We start from the raw sequence: 22,257 nt of genomic DNA on the forward strand, positions 1-22,257 counted from the left end.
TGCCAAAATAAAGAAGCCACTTAAGCTTTTTCTCCAGAGGCACTGAGCAAAGGAGAGCTATGGTTCCCCTGCTGTGTCTCATGCTAGCAAGTCCATTTATCCAGCAAGTGCTGGAGAATTTGGGCTATGAAGATTGATGCTGAACATCTGAAAGTGGGAAATGGCACTTGGCTTTCTGCTGGGGAGAAATAAGAAATGCTCTATATAACTGTTTTATTAGCGTACTTATAAAATCTATGTTCTACTGCATACATTCCTCCCCAAGTGTGGTCCCACATATTTCCTCTTTCAAAAGTTTTGACTTAAATTTGTGGTTAACTTCGAATTAAATTTGTGGTTACTGCTGCTTGCAGCAATTTCTCCACAAAGAAGTGACAACAAGCTCTTTTCTTCAAAATACATCACTCTGAACACTTAGAAAAAGTACAGCTGGAATGTGATGGGCAACACTTCCATGTGGTGATTCTGTCCCATGAGTGCTAAACTAACTTTGTAGGTAGCTGACTGCATTGTGGTTGGGTGACTTCACTGGTCTTTGTCATTCTGCCATGCACTGGCAATACTCTTCTGGCTCCTGCTGGGATAAAACATGGACCTGCTGGGAGCAGAGGCCTTTATTTTAATCCAATGATTGATCTGCATCCAGCTCCATGGCAATGGGATGTGGGGAAAAAAAAAAAAAAGAGGAGGAAGTAATAGGCCAGACTAACTGTCCAAGTTACATTTGCTCAGAGGTCCTAGTTTAAGTCCTGCAAATAAATCAGTAATTTTCCAAATGAAGGGGTATTATATCCTCCAGGACACAGTCATGAGGAAATAGCATTCTTCTGTTCACTCTGAAAAATAAATGGAGTTTTCTATAATGTTTTGAGTTTTCTATCCAAAAGAAAGGGCAATATTGGCATGTACAGCCAGATAAGGCATATTCTTCTGTATCTTTCTTCACCTAGAAACAATGTAGAATTTGTAATTATTATTTGGGATTTAATCAATCCATGAAAGAGTAGAGGAAAATAACGAGATATGTGGTAATATTCCTAGTATGTACTTTAATTACTGATTGCTTGATTACTGCTGAAACTGATGAGGCTGAGTGTGATGATATTATCAGGAACTAAATCCTGATAGAAGAAGATGAAAACATAACATTTAACATGATCATGATACTCTGCAAAATAGCATCTTTGAGGGTTGGATTGAGTGACTCCCTGCAGAGATAATTTAAATGCTGTAAAGCCATATATGTAGAAATGTTGATGAATAAGATAATAGGCAGCCTCTAAGGAAAACAGAAGCTCCTTTAATGCAACAGAAGGGTTACAGAAATCTCTGTGCATGGCTGTTGCACCATATCCAAATCAACAGTTACAACATTATTAAAAGATTCCAAAAGATCTAGTGAGACTTAGAGTCTGGGAATTTAATGGGTAATGATATTTTCATCCTAGTAAGTTACAGGAATATAGTTTTGAAATATACATGAGTCACCAAGGCACTCAAAGCTATAAAATCGAGGGTAACTTTGTCAGGCATTGGACAGATACACCACATGACACCTGGAATGCCACAGGAACATGCACAAAGCAGCTGAAAGAGGTGACATCAGACCTCAGGTATGTGGTGGTGAAAAGAGGCATAAATAACTGTTTTCAAAGGGGTTTCCTTCCAGACTTGGCATTTTCTGTAATATACTTAAAAGCAGTAGGACTGAAACACAAAGCATCTCAGCCAGTAATTAGCAAAATGAAAATAGTGCTTGCTAAGAATGTCACCTTGTACTAGATGGAGAGTGGGGACTCTCTGAAGCATCCAGGCGTGTAGCTGAGAAATCCAGCCCAAGTCAAACAAATGTGATGGAACTGAAAGATGCTTCAGATCACTGAAACTCCTCTGTTCCTAAAAGAAGAAAAATCCCCACCCACAGACTTAGAAGGTCTGAAACTGTCAGTGAAGAAATAAACCTAGAAGTGAAACAAGTGCATGCAAATATTACTTCATATAAAATACTCTCACACAGTTCAAGGATACAATAGCTTAAAAGTGCCCCAAACCTTTCTTTATGCACAGAACTGGCTGTAAACCTATCTATCAGGCAGTAGATGGGATCTAGCTGGTATTTTGGGTAAAGTATTTGAGTTTACTCCCTGATTCTCCTTTCTTGCAGAAGTATTAACTGTTGGATTAAATAGAAAAATGAATTATTTTATGCTGTGAAATCGAATTGATTGTGTACAATGTGTGTTAGAATTTGTCTGCAGGACAGTTATGAACTAACCCGTAACTAATCCTTCTCCCAAGGATCTCCACATGACAGTTTCTGAATCCTAAATCCTTTTTGAACTGCACTTTGTTCTGGAGGGCTGTGGAAATGTGACTGCCCTGGCAAACATTTGCCATCATGGCAAATCACTGTTTCCAGGCAGAGATAATTGTTCTGTAAAGTATGTTTTCTGCTTTCTGGGTAGGGGAAGGTCACATTTCTTTGTGCTATGGTTGGGCATTTTGCTATCCTAACATGCCTTAAAGTGATCTGGTGAACTGCAGTCAGAACTCACTGTCCACATCTAGGGGTCCATAGTTTGTCTTCCACTCCTCTACCAGCCATTTTTTTTCAGATGGTTGACACTGGTTTTATACAAAATAAGAAAATTATTGTGATCAATTAGGTCTAGTCTGATGTGATGCTGGTAGCAGGGAAGAACAGCTGTGCCTGCATTTGATGTGCAGCAGGGGTTTGCAGGCTGCTGAGCAGCTCTGGGGATGGCTTTTGGAGAGCAGCAGTGGGGAAAGGCTCCATTCTGCTCTGCAGCTGAGCAACCCCTTCCCACACTGCTCTGCAGTCTGTTGGTTAAAACTAGATTAATTCCTACTTCTTATCCCAACGAGAAAGTTGGAGAACCTCAGCACATTTCCAGGTGAAATCATACCAGTCATGCACAAGTACAAGTTTAGCCAGGAAACCATGCCCAATCTTTTTCCTGGATATGTTGGCTCTGTGGAGGTGCAACATCAAAGAAAGAAAACTTGGCTCCGTGCTGCTGTTGTCAGGGCTGTGGTCACCAGTCACAGTGACCCAAGAGCAGAGGCCACAGAGGTGAGTGTGCCTGCTGGTCTGGCAGAGCAGTGTGACAGCACAGCTGGAAGCTGGCAGAAGTATCCAGGGCTGCAAGTGGAACCATGGGAGTGTGAGAACCACAGAAATTCTTCAAGGTGCCTCCTTACTGCAACTAAAGATGCTGATGCCACATTTTTTGTGACAGTGTATAGTTTTGTATGGAAAATCACTCCATGAAAAGGCAGTGTCCTTTTCATACAGAGGAGTCTTTATTCAAATAAAGGGAGAGAGTCCACTTTCTTTCTCAAGGTTTTCAAGGGTGCAGCCTGCCTTTTACCCTGAACCCCCAGTGTGTGTCCCTCTTCCTTTCCCCACTGGCTGAGCTGCTAGGAGGGCTCAGCCTTCCCAAACCACTTACCCCATATTCCCACCTTGAATCTGGCATTTTACCCTTGTGCAGACCCTTGTCTGTTCCAGGAGTCAAGGTGTCTTAGCCCGGTAAGGAACCCGCTTTTTGAAGTTGGCAGAGACTCCAAGACCCATTTCAAAGACATTAACACCCATACCTTCACCCATCGAATTGTTTGTAAAGACATTAGCACACATCTTTCCTATCACTTTTGATCACCTAGCATTCACATAGGCTCTGCATCCACATGCCAGAGTAGGTGTGTAAAGGGAATTAGGGCATTCCCCAAATCTGCAGAATTGATTTTAGGGTCTGGTTTAGGGATACATGAAAAATTGGTGTATTTGAAAGGTTGCAGGATTGAACAAGCACTCCTGCTAGTGGAGTAGAATTGGCTCCTGTGAGGGGACAGGCTGGTTAACTGGGAACTGCTTTGTTTGGAGCAAATCCTGGTGACTACTGTGCAAGTTATGGAATGAATTCACTTTTATCAGCTGCACAGGAGAACTGTTTGTTATATCTTCGTACTGAAATTTGTCGCATTTCTTCTAAAGGGCCGTGACAGCTTCCAGCCGTACTCCGGTGAGTCAGGAATCAGAAGAACGCGCCAGCGGAGCGAGCGGCGGTACCCACCGCGCCCAGCTGCATCTCCGGGGAACCGACAGCCATCCTCTGCAACGCTGCCAGCTAAAAGCAGCGGGAAGTTGAAAACCAGGGCTGGGGCGTGGGGAACCCGGGCTGGGTGCCCGCTGCTGGCCCCGGAGCCTCTCGCTGCTCTCCGCCGCCGCGGCTGTGCGAGAAGGCGGCTTCAGAGGGCTGACCCTTCCCGGCTCCTCGGCGGGCGGACCGCGTATGCGGCGGGGGGCAGCGGGCGCCCGGTCGCACGTGGCTGTGGGACCGGCCCGGCCCGTCCCGTCCGTGCCGTGCGGAGCTGCCCGGGCGGTGGCGGGGCGGCGGCGGCGGCCGGCAGGGGGCGCGGGCGGGCGGCGTGGCCGGGGGGGCGGCGCCAGGGTGGGCCGGGCGCTCGGCGGGCGCGGAGCCGCGGCCGTGGCGTGGCGGCTCCGGCGGCTCCAGCTGCGGGCCCGGGAGGAGGCGCCGAGCGCGGCCAGGCAGGTAAGGGGCGGCTGCGGGCGGGGCTGGGCCCCCTCAGGCAGGTGGGACAGCGCCCGGGGCGCGCCGCCGGGGAGCGCTGTGCCTGGTGCCCCGGTACGCCGCTGCCGAGTCCGCGGTGCTCCGCTGCCCCGGTAGGGGCTCGGCGGAGCGGGCGGGCGGTCGCTGCCGACGCCCGGGGACAGCGGGGGTGCGGCCCGTGCCCGGCTCCGAGAGGGGCGGCGGGAGCGCTGCGGGCGCGGAGCCTCGGCCGGGCCGGCCTGGCGGGCGGGGGCTCGGCCGGCGGGGCCTCGGGGCGGGTCAGCCCTGCTGCCCTGCCCCGGACGGGAGCGCGGCCGGACCCGGGCTGTGCGAGACCCGCGGGCAGCGAGCCGCGTGTGAGCCGGTGCCGGTGTGCTGAGCCGGTGTGCGTGAGCCGGTGCGTGCGAGCGGTGCAGGGCAGGGGCTGGCAGGGCTCGTTCCCCTGCGAGTCCCCGCGTGTGCCCGCCTCGGCTGGCAGCGAGCGGCAGCGGGGCTGGAGCGGCGCTGCCGCGGATACCGGCACTGCTCCGGGTCCCGGGGCTGCTCCGGGTGCCGAGGCTGCTCCGTGTCCCCGGTGCTGCTCCGGGTGCCGGGACTTGCCATCCATTGTTGGCGGATACACTGTGGCCGGAGTGCAGTAACTTCGTGCATCCACCTGTTTCCTGATGCCTCTCTAGCGTGTCCCACAGCATGCTTTGCATCGCAAGTACTTAACCTAGATATTTCTAGGGCCTTGAAAAGACTTCTTATTGTATTTCTGTGCTGCAGGTTCCCGAATAATAGCCCCGAGCGTTTTGACAAGCGTGGGCTTCTCATTGGAAGTGTGCTCTGAGGTGGACGTTGTCTTGGCCTTTGTGCAGTGTGACCTTAAAAAAAACCAAAACTCTGAAAGTGTGTTTTAAAGTGCTGGGAAGTAAGGAGTAAACAATGTATTTGTAAACGCTGTAACCTGAATTTCTGGACTGATCACTTTACATAAAGTCTTTGAAATTACAGGGTAGGAAAAGCATGTGTAATTACTTTAAAAGCCTTTTATTTTGTCTGGCATCATAGTCTCAGATGGGCATCTGAGTACAGATCTTAAATTTCCTCTTCTACAAATTTTACAAAGATATTTTTATGTGATGAAAAAGTCAGTACTGAATGAGTGGCTCTATCTTTGACTAACTGCAAAGGCTGTCACATATAATAAGTTATTGTGCCAGTATTACAATAGTAATGGGATATTAAACGAGCACATTTTGGCAGTAAGTAGCTGTAATACTCATGCCCTGTTTTGACGTCTCTAGAAGGAGGATTAGCTCAGACAGAACTTGTAGTGGGAGGGTGTGAGTGAGATGAAAAGCAAAAGCTGCTTAATTTTAATCTTCTCAAAAAGGTAACTACAAGTAGTGCACATGGTTAGAACACATATGCTCCTCTCTAATGGCTTTTAATTGTAGTGTCTTGACTGTGTTATGTAAACTCAGTAGTGCTGAAATACTACATTTATAAGACTCAGTCCATACTGAACAAGCTCCCTCTTCTGGGGCAAAGGAAGCGTTGAGGGACAGAGGTGTCATAGGAAGGTCTGACAACAACAGATCTGTAAAATGGCTTTGGTGTAACTGAGGCTGTGTCTGTACCTGTGTAGAGGTGTGCCTCAGGTTAGGCTGCAGGCTTTACCTTGTTAAAAACTTGTTTAACTTGTAAAAAACTTGCTTAAATAGTTGAATTTGCATGATTGGGAGCTTCATTTTCTCTAACAGCTTTCTTTTGTCTTCTGAGCTTTTTTTTATTTTTGTCTGGTTTTAGAGGTGGGCATCTTGGAGTGAAGAAACACAAAAAGCAATGCTTCATGGTGTGCAAAACCACTGTCCCCATGAAGTGTGCTTTCTCCAGTGGTTTTACAAGGGGTGTGTGTTTTTACACACTTAGCATAACCTCCCTAGACAAACAAAACCTAAAGTGTCCTGTGAGGTTTCTTATGCATGTCTTTTTTTTTATTTTCACAATCTCTTAGGAGACCTTTGAAACTAGACTTTTGGATAATTTTTATGATGAAGTTGCAAATATTAAAAAGAAAAAAAAAAATCTTTTACATATAAAGGCTTTGTATCTTAAGTGTGTCTGCATGTTATTGCCCAAAGAATGAATGGTGGATTCATGTGGTTCTAAGTGTGGCTTTTATCTGGATTTATGGTCAGTTCTAGTTGCATATTTTCGTCATCTCCCCACAATTTTATCTTTTGGCCAACAATAGCATGTTGGCAATTAATTAAGTGGAAAACCACTGTGAGATATGTGTTGCTCACAAGCATGCATCACACGAGCATAGGAATTAAATGTTAATCCACCTACTAACATATGCTTTATGATTTAGATTTTTGGTTTATGATGGATGCCACAGAGGAGCTGGTGGTACTTTAATTGTCACAAAGGGTGCAGTCTTCAAGCCTGCCTCTACCAAAGGGATGAAGGTGCTCTCTCAAGGAGCTTGGGAATGTGCACAAAATACTCAGCTAGTGCTTGGGCTGTTTGGAGAATCATTTGGTGAAGGAGGTGTGAGCAGACTAAAGAAGATGGAGTTTATTATAGAGGATGCAGGAAAGTTTTGGGAGTTACTGGTAGGTAGGTACCAATAATGTGCAGGGAAGGGTATTGTGGCAGCCTGACAGGCACTGGGGCAGCACACACACAAATGTTGCCAGACAGCAGCCTCAAGGGTGAGAAAAGAGCTGCTTAAAAAGAGCCTCAGTGGTCCAAATATTGGACAAAGAATGTAGTTTGGGTCAAAACTGTCCCAGCAGTGCATCATATTTGGGAAGTGTTTGAACATAGCCTTTAGTCTTGATTCCCTGGGAGAGGGAGGCAGTAAGTGAGCTTTGGTTCACAATCAGAAGGGTGTATTTAAAAAACTCTGGCTTAGGTGGTAAATTATATACAAAAAATAAAACTTAAATTTTGGAGCAAAAAGGGAAGAAATGTCAAATGCTTGGGAGGAGACTTAAATGTAGATTTCAAGCAAGATTTTTACTTGCATGGGTTTGAGTGTCATGGTAATTTTAATGGAATTGTATTAAAATACTGCAGTACTGATAAAATATTGTGCTTCATAATGCATATTTTCTTATTTTCTTTTATGTGCTTTTGAGAATGCTTTCTGTAACAGGGAATGGAAATGCAGGCCAGTGTATGGCATAAGTTACACAGAGACAGAATTGGAAACAGTTGCTCATGAAGCTGTGCAAAGGCTGATGATGACTGAAGGTTTCTGTAGCAGTTTTCCAGGATGATACTAGGAATGCTGCACAGACTGTGACATGCTTCATATTCTGTTAAAATCAGGCTGAATCCCAAAGTGAGTCCCCTGAAGCAAGCATGTAGCTTTGCACACTGTTTAGGGCAGAAGAATTTGGGGAAATTTTATTGTCTAAAATTTGTAGGGGAGGATACATGAGTCTTGACTTAAGTCAATGTAGGAGCACATGGCTTGTTTTGTTCCATTAGGTTAGAATTCAAAATTCATATTCTTGTTTGTCTTGAAAATATTAGATGTTCTCTGATTACAGCTGGGTGAGGCATTTTCTTGTTCAGTGAAGAAATATAAGAGTGGGAAGGTGTACTGTGACAAATGGCATTTACAATTCTTCTTGAAAAAACAGATAATGCCTGAATCATCAATGTAATGGTTCATCCTAAGCAGCAAGAAAAAGCTTTTTTTTTTTTTTTTTTTTTTTTGCATTGTGCAAGCTGATAATAGAAACATTTGCCAGGAGGGCTACAAAGGTAGATGGTAAGTGTGTGATTAGGCTCTAAGTGGTTCTGATGACAGGCAGAGGATTCAGAGCAAGATTGACAGGCTATTTCATATTGATTAGAGAAGTAAACTGGGTTTTGAAGAGCTAGACAGCTGGCATATTTCTTAACTGATTTTTGGAAGCTGACATAATTAGGCTTATTTGTTTGTGCTACATGGTGAGCACTTTCAGAGTGGCTGTCTGGAAATACTCATCAGGGGCTGTTTTTCAGCTGATCCATTCATAGTTTCTTCTGCCACCCAAAACTGCAGCATGAACCAAGGATGAAGTCAGTTTCTCCTGAAATTGTCCCATTCATGGTTTGCCTTGTGAAAATAAAACCACAGCCAGCACAGTTGTGTGTCAGGGTGTGCACTGATGAATGTCCCCGTTACCTGGGGGTGGAGGGTGCTGTGCTGTGCCTTGCTGCTGCTGGCAGTGCTGATGGGGACCCTGCAGACACACAGCTGGTACCCTCAGTGCTTAATCACTGTTAAAAGGACAGAGTGGTGCTGGCACAGGTTCTTGCACTTGGCCCTGCATTTCTCATGCATTATTCTCCTTCCCTGTGTCTGTGGTTGTGATGTTGGTTTGTTGATTGCTCCTGAGTCTGAACACAGCCTTGTGTTTCTCTGAAGACCTTTGGGTACCTTCATGGGGAGCTTCTGTGGGCTGATAAAATGTAAAACCAGCTAAGCAAATAAAGCAACAGAACTGGAGCCAAAGGGCCCTTCCAAGGAAATGCTGGGACGTGATGTTTAATGCCAGCACTGTTTACCTAAACCTGTTTTTATTTTTCCTTTTGAAGCACTAACTCTCCTGTCTGCACCTGTGTGTTCAGCTGTCTCTCTGTGTAAGATGATGTGTTCCTAGTGGTTAGCTTGTGCTGCTGCCATGAGGATCCAGGGAAGAGCCAGGCATGCCCTTTTGCCAGCAGCATGGCACTTTTCCCAGTTTGTTGCCTGTGTTATTCCCCATTCAGCTCTCAAGCAGCCAGGCGAGTTGGCAGCTGTGCAGAGTGCTGTGGGGAGGAAAGGGCAGCAGAAAATGCTGACTGTGTGCTAATGCATCTGTGTAATCACCATTCTGGGGTTAGATTGCAGGAAGATGACAAAACTGCTGAAGAAAGTATGTTTAGTCTTTTATTTTTTTCCTCTCCAGTATGAGTTGCAGTGGGTAATAGTAGAATGTGTGGAGAAGCACAAGTTTTCCATTTGGAACAGAAGTGTGTATCTGCCCTGTAATTTTGAATCCTTGAGATTTTATGGAAGTGGTTGAATATGGAAGTTTTAGGTGACCTGGCATATAAAACCAGGATGGAGCAGATCTCATGCAGGGCTATAGGCAGAAGAAGAATCTTTTGGGATAAGGGTCAAAATATAGGTTGAGCACAAGGACAGGATAGAGTGGAAATGTGATGGGTAAAAATCCATGTCATCCCTTCCATTCCTCTTGCAACACTTACCAGGTTGTTGCACTGCCATTTTCCACATCTATAATTAAGCTAATTTAGTAAAATGGTGTTTTACTGCCTGGAAAACTCTCAGTAGTGGCCAAATCAGCAGATGTAAAATGGTGAACTTTGGGGTGAGAGTGGTGAGTGGTGCATTTCCCCCTGACAGCTGTGGGGGAATGGCTGGGGCACTGGGTTCAGATTCTGGCAGCTCCCCAGAGGGTGAGTGTGAAGGACCAGGTGAAGATGGGACACAAGACAGGATGGAGAGTGGGCTGAAGAGAGAAAGGCTCCCTAAATCCATTCAGTTTGGATACTGTGAGCAAATCAACCTGTGTGGGCCCCTGAGGGCTGTGGGTGTGTAACTTCCACCAGCAGGATATGTATGTGTGAGCTAGGGTATAAACTGACCCAGGATAAGGTCATTTGGAATGAAAAGAAGTGCAGATTTGGGAACTCAGATCACATTCTGAAATCAAATCTAACCTGAGTGGAAGAGCTGACAAGCAGTGAAAAACACTGTCCTTAATGCTAACATCATCTTGAACATTACATGGGATAAATTTGACTCAGTGTGGGAAAATAAGCATTTCTCTGTGTTTATGAGGTTTCTTCACTGATCTGTTTATTCCACTTGTCTTCCCTGGTTGTTCACAACTGGCTTTGAGTGCATCCCTGCAATGTTTACTTTCAAAGTTAGTGCCAGAAGAAGTTATTTGCCTCAGGACACAGCCCCTGACACTGGGCAGAGGGAGGCTCAGGAAACATGCACAGGGGAGTGTAACAGCACGAGATGGAGTTGTTCAAACAATTCAAACTGTAAAAAGTAAAACCTTAACTTAAAAACAAACCCCCAAAATAATTTAATGATTTAAGCATGTTAACTGCTTTGCCTTTGTCTGCTTTTTTGGAGCTGTGATGTTATCTGATCAGCCACTGGCTGTGATCTGGGGGTGATTAGGACCTATGCTTATAGTTATGAGCATATGGCATATGGTTTTAAAATGGTAAGTTTAAAATAATTACATTCTGGTGCTGTTTTTTAAGAATTATTTAATTATCTCTATGTTCTAGAATGGTTTTGCTGCCAGTTAATATTCACTTCTGGCCTGGAGCCATCAAAATCATAAGGTTTCCTTCAAGTTTCATAATAATGTTAAAATAGAGTTGCTCAGTTTCCTTTGAGGAAGTAAAAGAACTTCCTTTGCTTTGAGTTTTACTTTCTCTGCAGTTCAAAGGCTTGTATGACCCAGTATTGCATAGGAAAGGGAGTAGGAATATGGGGACGTTCCTGAAGTGCACAACAGAGACTTGGGCTTCTGACAGATTTTCCTGGGTATTAAAATTTGGTTCAAGAGAGCCTCCAAAGTGCTGTGCTGGACTGATGGGTTGGTATTGACTTCAAGTTTTTTAAGACTTCTACACAGTAGTGTAGGACACTGATCTTATTTCCAACCAAAAGGAGATAATCAAAGCCAGATCAAAACACTTACTGAAAAGTTTGTCTGAACTGAGGAATCTCTTGAGCTAAGGGTTTATGTGGTCCAAAAGAAACCAAAGTTAAGGACACCTACTCCTGGAAGTATTTAATGATCTCCATTTGCTGTTCAAATGAGTAAACCATGTGAAACCTATAAAGTCATAGCTGGAAAACCAAAGGCCAAAGCAGAGGGACTTTCAACAGTTCATAAAAGGAATATGAAAATAAGAGAAGAGGTTTTAAGCTAGCAAAGAAACTGCAGTGATCTCTTCAATAGTTAAGATTTGGGTATGCCATGAAGTCTGACTTTTTAAACAGAGGAATTGCTTGTGATCCATTGTTATTTGAACTCTGTTGAAGGCTTTGTAATTTGACAGATTTTATTATAGATTGGATTTTATTGGTAGACTGTAACACACCAGAGAAGCTTCTCTGTGGTCTGAGGGAAGCAGTTCATGCTGTATCTTGTTCTGTCCAAAATGCAGCTTCAGATTCAAACCCACATCCATCTTCAGGGATTGTGCTGCTCTCAGAGCCCTTAGAGCAGCATTGGCTGTGCCAAGCAGACATTTCTGGGAAGGAGCTCAGAGATTCCTGTGGGTGCTGTGTGGAGCTTTCCTTGGTGTTTTCCATGCTGGGGAGCAGAGCTCAGGCATGGAGGTTCCTACCTGGGCTCTGAGCCCCCAGAGTGAAGTGATGCATCAGTGACTAAAAGTATGAATCAAAAGGGAGAGCATGTGTGAGCTGGCAAGTGTGAATTTTGCTGCTGACCACTGTTTTGTCCTCTGGTCTAAACAGATGTCTAAATCTGTGAGAAAGCAGAACATAAAGGACTCTGCAGACAGCTTGGAATAAACATTCCATAATTGTTTCTATGTGCAGCCCTGCCTTTTCCCTTTGTTTACTGTCAGAGTTAATTTAGACTTTTTTATGTTCCTGCAGGCAGGGGCATGTCATCCCTGTGTCCTGGCTGATGGGAACACTGGATATTCTGTGTCAACAGCCCAGTGAAGCTGGTAGGAGCAAAAATGCCTTTGCTGCCAGGGTGCTGCCAGAGCCTGGGCACAAAGGCAGCAAGCTGGCTCCAAGCTGAGCCTCTAAAGGAAAAGTGTTCTGGGAGAAAAGGAGACTGAATTTATAGTGGTTTTATTTATTTATTTTTAATGAAAGGATGTACAGGATGCAGAAATAGTATTTGAATTGCAACTGTTGGAGAACTTCTCTCACATATACTGATAATTCTAGGAATAGCAGAGAGCATGGAGAAGGAAAACAGTGTTCTGGGGCAATGACTTCATCCCCAAAGAATCAGATATTTATAGTACCTTATATTTTGAAACTATGGTTTTTATCTCTAAATTAATTCATGTATTTACTTATATTTTTCTTATTAATAGTTCTAGGAACCACTGATTATGTAGAAACTGCAGTACTGATCCCATTTAGAGAATTCATGTCAGAAATTATTGTGCTTGGTCTAAAAAAACACCCCTGTGTTGGTATTCAAGTGTTTATAAGGGTATTTGCAGCTCACAATTATGGCATTTCTTCCAGAGGTACTTGTTTGAATTTTCAGAAACATTTGGTTTTAGAAGTGTTTCTTTGCAAGACAATTATTAGTGGTCAGAGTACAGGGAGGTAAGATGACACACCTAAATGGTTTGCTGTGCAAGGGTGAGAAAAACCAATTAAAATCCAACACTTCAAGATCTTTGCATGCTTTTTTAACAGTTCTCATGCCTTTTTTTTTTTTTTTTTACTCACTTATGTTTGTTCAAGATAATGTGGGGCATCATTTCATCAGAAAATTGATGAATTGAAATTCCAGAAACTGGAGATTTCTGGCTGCAGAATAAGTCAACTTCCAATGCTGTGAAACTCATAAGGAATAGTTGCAGTGTTCTAAGGTTACACTGCATTAACTATAACATTAATGCACAAAACTTAAACATAGATGTCTCTGTGTGACTGTGTTTATTGGCCAGTTTCAGGAGATTTGTAGACTGGTGGGTTCTAAGTTCAGTAAAACAAATACATTCTAAAGGACTTAGACTGGCAAAATCAAATGCAAACCCAAACTATGCAAACACGTGTTCTGCTCCCATCTCTTGGCATCTGTATCTGAGAGAAGGCAGCTCCTAATGGTGACTGAGTAGGACAGAACTGAGAACAAGGAAAGCCTCTGAGGGATGCAAACTGAAGGTGGCTTTTCCAGCTTTTCCAGTGTGAAACTTTACAAGAGTCCTGCTCAAACTTGAAAGCTGCTTAGGAGAAAGAGGTGTTTAAAATGTTCTCCACTTTGTCTGCTTGTGCACCTTGAGGTTTAAAAGCTTAGATTTTGGAGTCAAGAGAGCCCTGTATTTTGAGAGCAGTGCATTACCTCTGAGGTGTGTCAGTGCTCAGCCTGGCTGGGGGTCCCTTCATCACTTCTGTGTGCTCAGCACTCATCAGGCTTCCTAAATTCAGGGGTAAATCTGCTGCACAGGGAAGGTGAGCGCTGCACAGAGGGGCAGAATTGTTCAAGTAAGATCTGTTTGATGCCTTGCCTTGTGTGAAGTGGGAGCTCATGCTGCTCACTTGAAAGGCTGGGCACTACTGCTGGGCCACTGCAACAGCTCTGCACTGTGCAGGACCAGCTGTGCCACCATGGGGATTTTGGAACTGCCTAGGTAAGGAGGAAACTTGCAAATGGAAGACAAGAAAAATTTGGATGTGGACATTTTCATGTGATAAAATATATTAAACTTCAGTGTCTTAGCTGTCTTTCTTCTTAAATCAGATACTTGTTGGTAAAATGTTAAGTGATTAAAAAATACAATTATCTTATAAGTAACTGTTAGTTTTTACATATTAGCATGTAGCCATGCTCTATTGGACAGGCACTTGCTTCTTGCTGTTTCCATGCTTTACTTGTGGAGTGGTACAAATTGTCCTTTTTATCAGGGCTTACTTTATCTTCACTTAGGTGTTGGGGTTTTTTTTTGTATGTGTGGTTTTTTGTTTGTTTTTGTTTCATGAGGCTGCTGACCTGTTTGTACTTTCAGTTGAGTTTTGTGTGGCCTGTGGTTACTGACTTCGAGTATAACTCATGGGGTGGGTGGGCTAACACAATTAACACTACTGAGCAGGTTTTATTTAATATTTTCAATGATGAACCAGTTTTACTCTTTTTAGAAATGCGTTTATTTGCACCAAGTGTTGTGACCTATTTTTCTTAAATGCTTTTTTTTTAAAAAAGAGTATGTTTCTTGTTTTTTTCCAATGGGAAAATGGAGAATTGTGCTGAACAGTATCCCAGATGCTGTGTTACTTTGTGATGCTGTGCAAAATGCACCCTCAGTGTTGCAGGGATCATATGTGCAATTTAAATTGCTGCTGCTACAGTGACTGCAGGGGTTTTGTGAGGGTTTCCTCACTGTGACAATTACAAGCATCAGTAACCAAGCAGGTCATGCTGACCAGAGAATTGGTTCTGCTGCATGTTCCCATTTCCACTCTGTTCTGGTTCTTGCCATGGGTCTTTATAGCTCTGGTCCATTTGGTCATGACCAGAAAATCCCAGCCACTGCTTTGCATTCCTGCAGGAAAAAAATGCAAATCACTTGCAAAGTGCCAAAGAAAGGGTTTGGGTTGTGCCATTTGCTGACACAACTATTTTCTGTAGTTGCTAATTCAAGAGTATGAGCTCACTGCCTGAAGTTGTCTGGGGGCTGGACTTGGGAGTAGATGAAAAATGTGCCTGGTAGGCTGCTGCCCAGTGGCTGGGGACAGATAGGTGGAGCAGCACGAGTTAAAGTGAAAGTCAAGGCAGAACTTTTCATTATAACTGATCAGGAGTTGTCACCTTTATTTCAGATGCCTTCAAAACAGGCTTTGTCAAAAAGTAAGCCTACAGATGCAAATGAAAGGCAAAAGATAGATCAAAAAGAAATGATAGTTAAAATCTCTTATGCAGTGTAGAGATATCAGACTAATGGGTGGGTCCCTCTGTCATTCTGTGACCTGTTCTAAAACTGCCTATGAATGTTACTCCAAATCAACCTTATCTTGTCTGTGGGCTTCTTGTTCTTCCTCCCACACTCTATAAGCTTCCTCCAAAATACACTTTTTATCTGTCTTTGGCACATAGTTATTTACAGACTGAACATTGCCTTCCTTTTGGGGCAAAGTCTCCATTTGTCTTTGCTGGTTTTTTCATTGTGACCACTTTTGCCATCTTATGTTTCAGTAGACAATGTCATTTTGATGCAGCACATCAGATAAATACAGTAATTTTATTGAGGCAGACTTTGAGGAGTACTATTGATTATTTATGGAGACATGCTGTTTTAATCAAGTAAACTCATTTAAGCTGTCATGGTGAGTCAGTATAATTCTGTGCTTATGCTTCATGCTGGGGAGTAGGTTTGTATTATAGATGATGCTGGTGATTTAGAGGATGTAACAGCATCAGTCAATTGGCACAGGAGTTTGGCAGTGCTGGTTTAGTGTCTCATATAATCTCACAAGTGCTTTGAAAGCATTGATGTAAAGTTATTTTCAGGGCCTGACTTAAACAAAAGAAGTGTAGCCAGTCTGGAAATGCCTTGTCTCTGGTTTGCTGAGTTGCTGGTGCTGCCAGGGGAGGTTCTGTGTGATGCCCTGGCTGGCAGTGCCCCTCCAGTGCTGAGCAGAATGTAGGTTAGTGCTGCAGGCTCCTGCCTCTCTCCCAGCATTTCTGGGTAGTTAATAATTTTTCCTGACTCCCTGGGCTGCCCTTCACCATAAGGCTGTTTTTACCTTTGTGTGAGCATGCAATAACACCTTCCACCAGCACTTGTGTGAGGTTGGGTAAATACTGAGGGTGCTCTGAGTGCTGTGAGCCATTCTGGCATGTTTTGATGAGTTGAGATTTTGGATTGTGTTTAAAAGGAAAAGTTCCATTCTCTGGATAGGTATGTAGGTAGGTATGCTGCAAAAGGTGACTGAGAAGGAGCCTTTTACTTACCTGCATTTCAATGTAGGATGCTTTATTAATGACTATCCTTATGATTTTCTAAACTGTCTAAGTGTGCCACATTTAAAATTAGTGTGACTGAAATGTTTGGAGTTGTTAAAGTCACCTTTATCAAGTACTGCATTCATAGAAACAGAATTGTGGAATTGTTTAGGTTGGAAAAGGTCAAGTCCAACCGTCCCCCAGCACTGCCAAAGCCACCAGCAAACCCTGTCCCTGAGCACCACATGCACAGGTCTGTTGAATCCCTCCAGGGATGCTGCCTCCACCACTGACTGCCCTGGGCAGCCTCTGAAGAAATTTTCCCGAATATCCAATCTAAACCTCCCTATCTCAGAGATGAGCATCAATCACTGCATTTTGGGCAGGAGCTGCTGCTCCTGGCACTGAGTGCCACCTCACTGTGGTGCTCAGTGCCCTCCAAAAGCAGTGGGTGCTTCCTTGGCTCTGAACCACATTTCTGGAGCCAGGCAGGAGCTGCTGTCAGCTGCTGTGGGATAGCCCTTGCTGTGGATGGAGCCATCCCTTCCTGGTGTGGAGATGCTGGGGCTGAGCAGGGCCTGCACTCTGTCTGGGTAAACAGATGAGGATCAGCAGTGCCTGAATGCCAGGTTAGCAGGGGATGCTCTGCACTGCTCCTGCTCTCTGATAGTCTGTCCTGCACCCCCCAGCTGTGTTCTGCTCTGTGGTTTGTTTTGTTTCATCTGCATGTAAGAATAGTTTTGTGGGAAGATAAGGTTGGTTTGCTTTCATTTCTCCCCCCTCCATGCTTTGTTTTATCATTTTTAGCTTAGCAATGCTCCCTTCAGTGAGTGCCCACAATGGTTGTTGCACTCCTCGTGTGCCAGCCTGGAGGAGCAGAGGCTCCAGGATTGTCTCACATCCCTTCACCTGCTTCCCTGCAGCTTCTTGCCGAGGAGGAGCTGATGGCAAATTGTGTTGACAGGCTTTTAATTAACAGCTTCTCAGCAGGAGCTGTTCCTATGCCTCATAAGTCACAACAGAGCAGCTTTTAATTTGTTAGCAAGCCAAAGTGTATTCAAAAGAAAAATCTTTCCACTTTGTAATTTCTTGAATGATGCCTTTCACACTCGATGTGAAATGATCTTGCAATTAAGGCTTAAAGCTCATTAAGCTTACTCAGGAAAACATTTTGCTAATATGAAGTGTGTAAGATCTCCTATTTTTCAGTCTTTAATTTTTCTTTTTTGTGGCAGCTTTATTTTGTGCAACAACAGTATTAATCTGTGTAGACTGTGCACAAGACCTCTTGTTCCTGAGAGCTTTTTAAAAGATTTTACCTTCTCCTTCCTGCTAAGTCTATTTTTTGCTTTTTCCTGTGGTTCCTTCTGTTGTCCCATCTGTTTGGTTGAACTGCTTTATTCTCTCCTGGTGTTTGACGTACACTAATCCTTTTACCTTCTATCCTTCACAGCTTTGTTGAATTGCAGTGTGTAGTTCAGTTTTGCTTCTGCCTGCCCTTCACTAGGATGTTCCAGGATAAGCTATGATTTTTTGAAATTGAGAACTGTTGAAAATTGTTCCTTCCAGCTTTCCCCCTCCCTCTCTTTTTACTTTATTTTTATTACTGCTTGCACATGCCATTTATGGTGCTGTTAGCCTTTGGGAAAAATACTGTAATGACTCTGGTTTCTTGCTTCTCAGAATCTCCAGATCTTTCCATTTTTCCACAGTTTCCAAAAGCTGTAAAGGTAGTTGTCCAAGTAAAATGAGTTGGAAAGACCTCAGTCCTGCAAAATGTATGTGTATAATGGATTTCACTTACTGCAATCACACAACTCTTTTCAATGCCAGCCCCAGTGGATAAAATAAGTTCAGTGGTTCCTGAGACCTTTTTAAATACCGCTAAGAAAATTAATTGGAGAGGAAGGGAATGGTGTAGAAAAAAAAATCAGGATTTTGAGGTTGTGGTTTTATCAGCACTCAGAGATTAAAATCTAAGATGGTTCATTTGTGGAGTCCAGAAGAGTTTTGGTAAGCAAATATGTATTAATTACATGTGTATGTAAGACTTGTCACTCTCAAAAGCAGGAAAAATAAAGAGAGGCCTCTTTCTGTGAGGAAATAAGTTCTGGGGCAAAAAGAAACAGTGGAGGGGAAAAAAAGTTACTTTCTGTCAACAGGTTTGAATGTTCTGTCATAAACAGAACTCAGTTCAAAGGATCTGGGAATCTCAGAAGAGTTCTTTCAAGACTAACCAATTTCCTGCAGCACACTCTCAGTGCTAGGAGGAGGCATCTCTTGCACATAAGAGCAGCTGGTTGTTTAAAAAAGAAGGAAAAGGCATGTAAAGGGGGAGAGCAACCCCTTCTCATACTTATTTAGAGCAGTTTTCCACAGGAGAACGTACATCTGTGAAAACAGGGCACTTGAGCAAATTCTATACTCTTCAGAATGTCATTTTGCAAGGAAAAATGTGTTTGGATGTTTTCAGGAGAGGGCTTGGTTTTTTTTTTTTGTATTTTATTTTTGCAATGACTAACAACCGCTGAGGCGTTATTAAATTTTGTTTACTGTGTAGTGGGACTGACAGCTTTTATTACTCTATCTTAAGAATTGTGAATGTGAGTATTAACCCTGTGTTAGTAGGAGCAAGCTTAATTTTATGGAAAATAGAAATCTTTTTTATTTACCTGAAAGTTTTGTTGTGGAAATACAGTTAATCCTATTGTTAGGGTGAAGGCCACTTCTCCATTCTCTTGTTGCCAATTTGAATTGCCTTGTGTTCTTGACTTTATAGAATAACTGATGCTTCCACATGTAAAATATCTATTTGCCTCTATTTTGTTGTTTGCAGGAACCACAGATATCTGAAGATGAAGCCATGAGGAGTGAGCAGAGTGAATAATAATGCTTTTCCGAAACCGCTTTCTGTTCTTGCTGGCCTTGGCAGCCTTGTTAGCCTTTCTGAGCCTCAGTCTGCAATTCTGTAAGTGTCCTCATGTTTGTTTTCCACATATGGTGCTCTATAGGTCTGTTTAAATATTTCCATGATTACATGTTGTTTAAGCATTCTTTCTTTATTGAAATTCTTGGGGTTTATTTTGGGGTTTTTTTGTTTGTTTGTAATTATTTTTGTTTGCTTGTTTTCCAAAAAAGTAAGAAACAGTTTTGTGTGCTGTGTAGGAATCTATATAATCTAGAGAGTTCAAATCAGGCTACTGTATTAAAAAAAAAACAAACTGCATTTTGTAGTGCAGTTAAGTAATTGAGTGTGATTGAATCCTTCCATGAAAGTAGGCAAACGACATTGGAGTGAAAACTGCTGCAATTCCAATTTTACATTGCATCAGACCAGATGGGATTTAGGAAACTGCTCTGAGAGGTTTGAGTGCTGGAACTTCTCCTGGTTTGTACCCTCCCATCAGGGAACTTCAGGCAGTTGGATTGGTTCATCAGAAGTGGGTGGTTTGTTCAAGAGCAGATGAATTGTGTTGTGCCTCAGAGGGGCAGTGCAGGTGACAGATGGGCGCTGTGCCCTGGGCCTGTTATCACCTGCTGCAGCAGAGAGAACATTTACAGCTAAAGCCATGCTTTGGGATCATGTGGTCTGTACCAGTTAATGCACAGCAATGTAGTGAGGTGCTGTCAGAAGGCAAGTAAAAGTACAGCCCACAGGATAGGATAACATTCTTTGTTGTTCTTGTCATCGTTCATTGTGAATTACTGAGCACAGTCCTCTGGGCTGTGCTTTTTTCTGTGCAGTGTAAAAACCCCCAAACCCAAAAGGTTACATTAGAATTAGAATGTGTCTTTTGTACATGACAGACAATTTCAAAAAAGGGAGGGAGAGAAGATGAAAGAAACTTTGTGGTGTTCTGTTGTTATTTTAGTGTGCTTAAACTCATCTGCATGTCATTAAGGGACCTGTGGCTCTGAATTGCTTTTTCAGCCTCCTCTTGGCACCAGCCAGGGGTCTGATTGCAGCTTGTTTTGCCCTTTTGGCTCATTATAGCTCTGCCCTTGATGCTGTAGGGTTGGTTGTGAATTGTGCATAGGGTGAAGGTCCTGGAGGAGCTGCAGCTGAAACATGAAACTGAATTGTTAACTAAATGAGTTTTATTTAGAGATGAGGAGGTAGGCATTTAGGAGAGTGAATCACATTTCATCTAAAGATAAAATGATTTTCTGCTTAATTAGAACATAACATTTCTGCTAGAGATAAGGATGTTTGAGAAGAGCTTTAAAAAGCATGTAAGCTGCTGGAAGCAGCCAAGGTGGAGCTCAGTGCCAATACCAACACTGATAGAGAGACCTTTACACCATGAGAACTGCAGGACAGTCTGCTGGGAGCCAAGACATCCAGGTAGCCTGATACTTTAACTTCTGCCAGCTTCAGGATCTAGAGCAATTAGTCCAAACTTGGAGCAAAGTCCATCTCCACAGCAAAACCAAAAACTTTTTAGATCTCCTTGTGCTTCTAGGTGAGCTGTGCCAGCTGGGCACCCTGCAGCTTCAGGTGAAGTGCTAGCACTTGTTGTTTTATCAGGAACTTTGTCACAGCCTCATCAGTGCCTGTTTCTGTCAGGAAACACTGATTTTTCACATCCTCAGAATAACTGTGGAACTTTGAGATGGGTAAGTCTGGCTGGTCTCAGCTTTCTTCAACACCAAAATTAGCATGAACCTCTCCTCCATCCAGCACTTACAACTTCTTTCAAATATGTAAAATTTGAGCTGTTTTACCCCCACTTAGGCAGAGCATTCTGCTACAGGCCCCTCATGACAAGGCAGAAACTGAGATCTGGAGCAATTCCCCAGTGGAGCTGGTGCAGGGTCTGGAGCACAAGTCTGGTGAGGAGTGGCTGAGGCAGCTGGGAGCTGAGGGCTGGAGAAAAGGGGGCTCAGGGGGATTTTATCACTCTCTACAACTACCCAAAAGGAGGTTGTACCCAAAAGGAGGTGGGGATCAGTCTTTTCTTCCAGGACAAGAGGAAATAGTCTCAAGTTGTGCTAGGGGAGGTTTATATTGAGTATTAGGAAAAATGTCTTCACCAGAGGTGTGGTTTGGCATTGAACAGCCTGCTCAGGGCAGTGGTGGAGCCACCATCCCTGGAGGAATCTCAAAGACATGTAGATGTGGCACTTGGGGCCATGGTTTGGTGGTGAACACAGTGGTGCTGGGTTAATGGTTGGTGTTGATCTTAGAGATCTTTTCCAGCCTAAATTATTGATAATATGGTTTATGTTCGTGGAATGAAAATGAGTGTTTATACATTTAGACTCAGGAAAATGCCCAAGCCACTGATTTATTTTGTTTTGTTAGAAGGGAGGTACCTCCTGAAGCATTTGGAGTGGAAATGAATGTTTTATGCTGTTGTGAGATTGTGAATCTCTGTTAGCAAGCTGTGCACAGCTTTGTGGAGGAGGGCTGGTAATTTTAAAATATGCTACTGCTTTTCTGAGCATGAAATGTTTAAAATGTCTGTTCCTTTCTGTCATAAATTTGTTTATAAAAGCAAAACAGTAACACTAAATGTATACTTATACAAGTGGTACATATCTTCTATTTTCAAACTTCTTCTTTAGAGCAGAGCATAACTCCTGTAAGTGCTTGATATTTTATCCCTCATATCCACATGTGGAACTGTGGCATTTGAAGCCAGACTTGTGAATTTTAGCTGACTGAGGCAAAGGGAGTAGTAAAGGGCAAGCTCAGCTGTTTTTCTGTAGGTTCTGATTCAATATTACAAACAGCCCACACTGGGCTGGCTGACAAGGTCACAGTCTGGCTCCTGCTTCAGCTGTGAGGGTTCAGGAATTGCTTGCAGCAGTTTGCCACCCAGTCAAACAGAAAAGGATGCTGGTTGACTTTAATGTGCTGTGCTGGGAAGGACCTGGAACTGTTTTGTGAGCAGTGATTTCTGCAGCCACCATGGGGTGGAGATGGTGGGTGGTCGTGTGAGCAGTCCCAGTCAGTCTGTCCTTGCTTG

At 43.5% G+C, this 22,257-nt stretch overlaps 1 protein-coding gene across 1 annotated transcript in view; it reads left to right on the plus strand.

Moving 5' to 3' along the window:
- The first annotated feature begins 4,458 nt into the window (after positions 1-4,458).
- The window catches only part of PXYLP1 (2-phosphoxylose phosphatase 1), a 47,990-nt gene continuing 30,191 nt past the window's right edge, over positions 4,459-22,257 (plus strand). The window contains exons 1-2 of the mRNA XM_071437470.1: positions 4,459-4,577; positions 19,122-19,253. Coding sequence (XP_071293571.1) covers positions 19,175-19,253 — 79 coding nt within the window. The 5' untranslated portion in view covers positions 4,459-4,577; positions 19,122-19,174. The remainder of the gene's footprint in view (positions 4,578-19,121; positions 19,254-22,257) is intronic.

Source organism: Agelaius tricolor, unplaced genomic scaffold (genome assembly GCF_023055355.1).
Source record: "Agelaius tricolor isolate 1412-34295 unplaced genomic scaffold, bAgeTri1.0.p SCAF_12, whole genome shotgun sequence".
Classification (NCBI taxonomy): Eukaryota; Metazoa; Chordata; class Aves; order Passeriformes; family Icteridae; genus Agelaius; species Agelaius tricolor.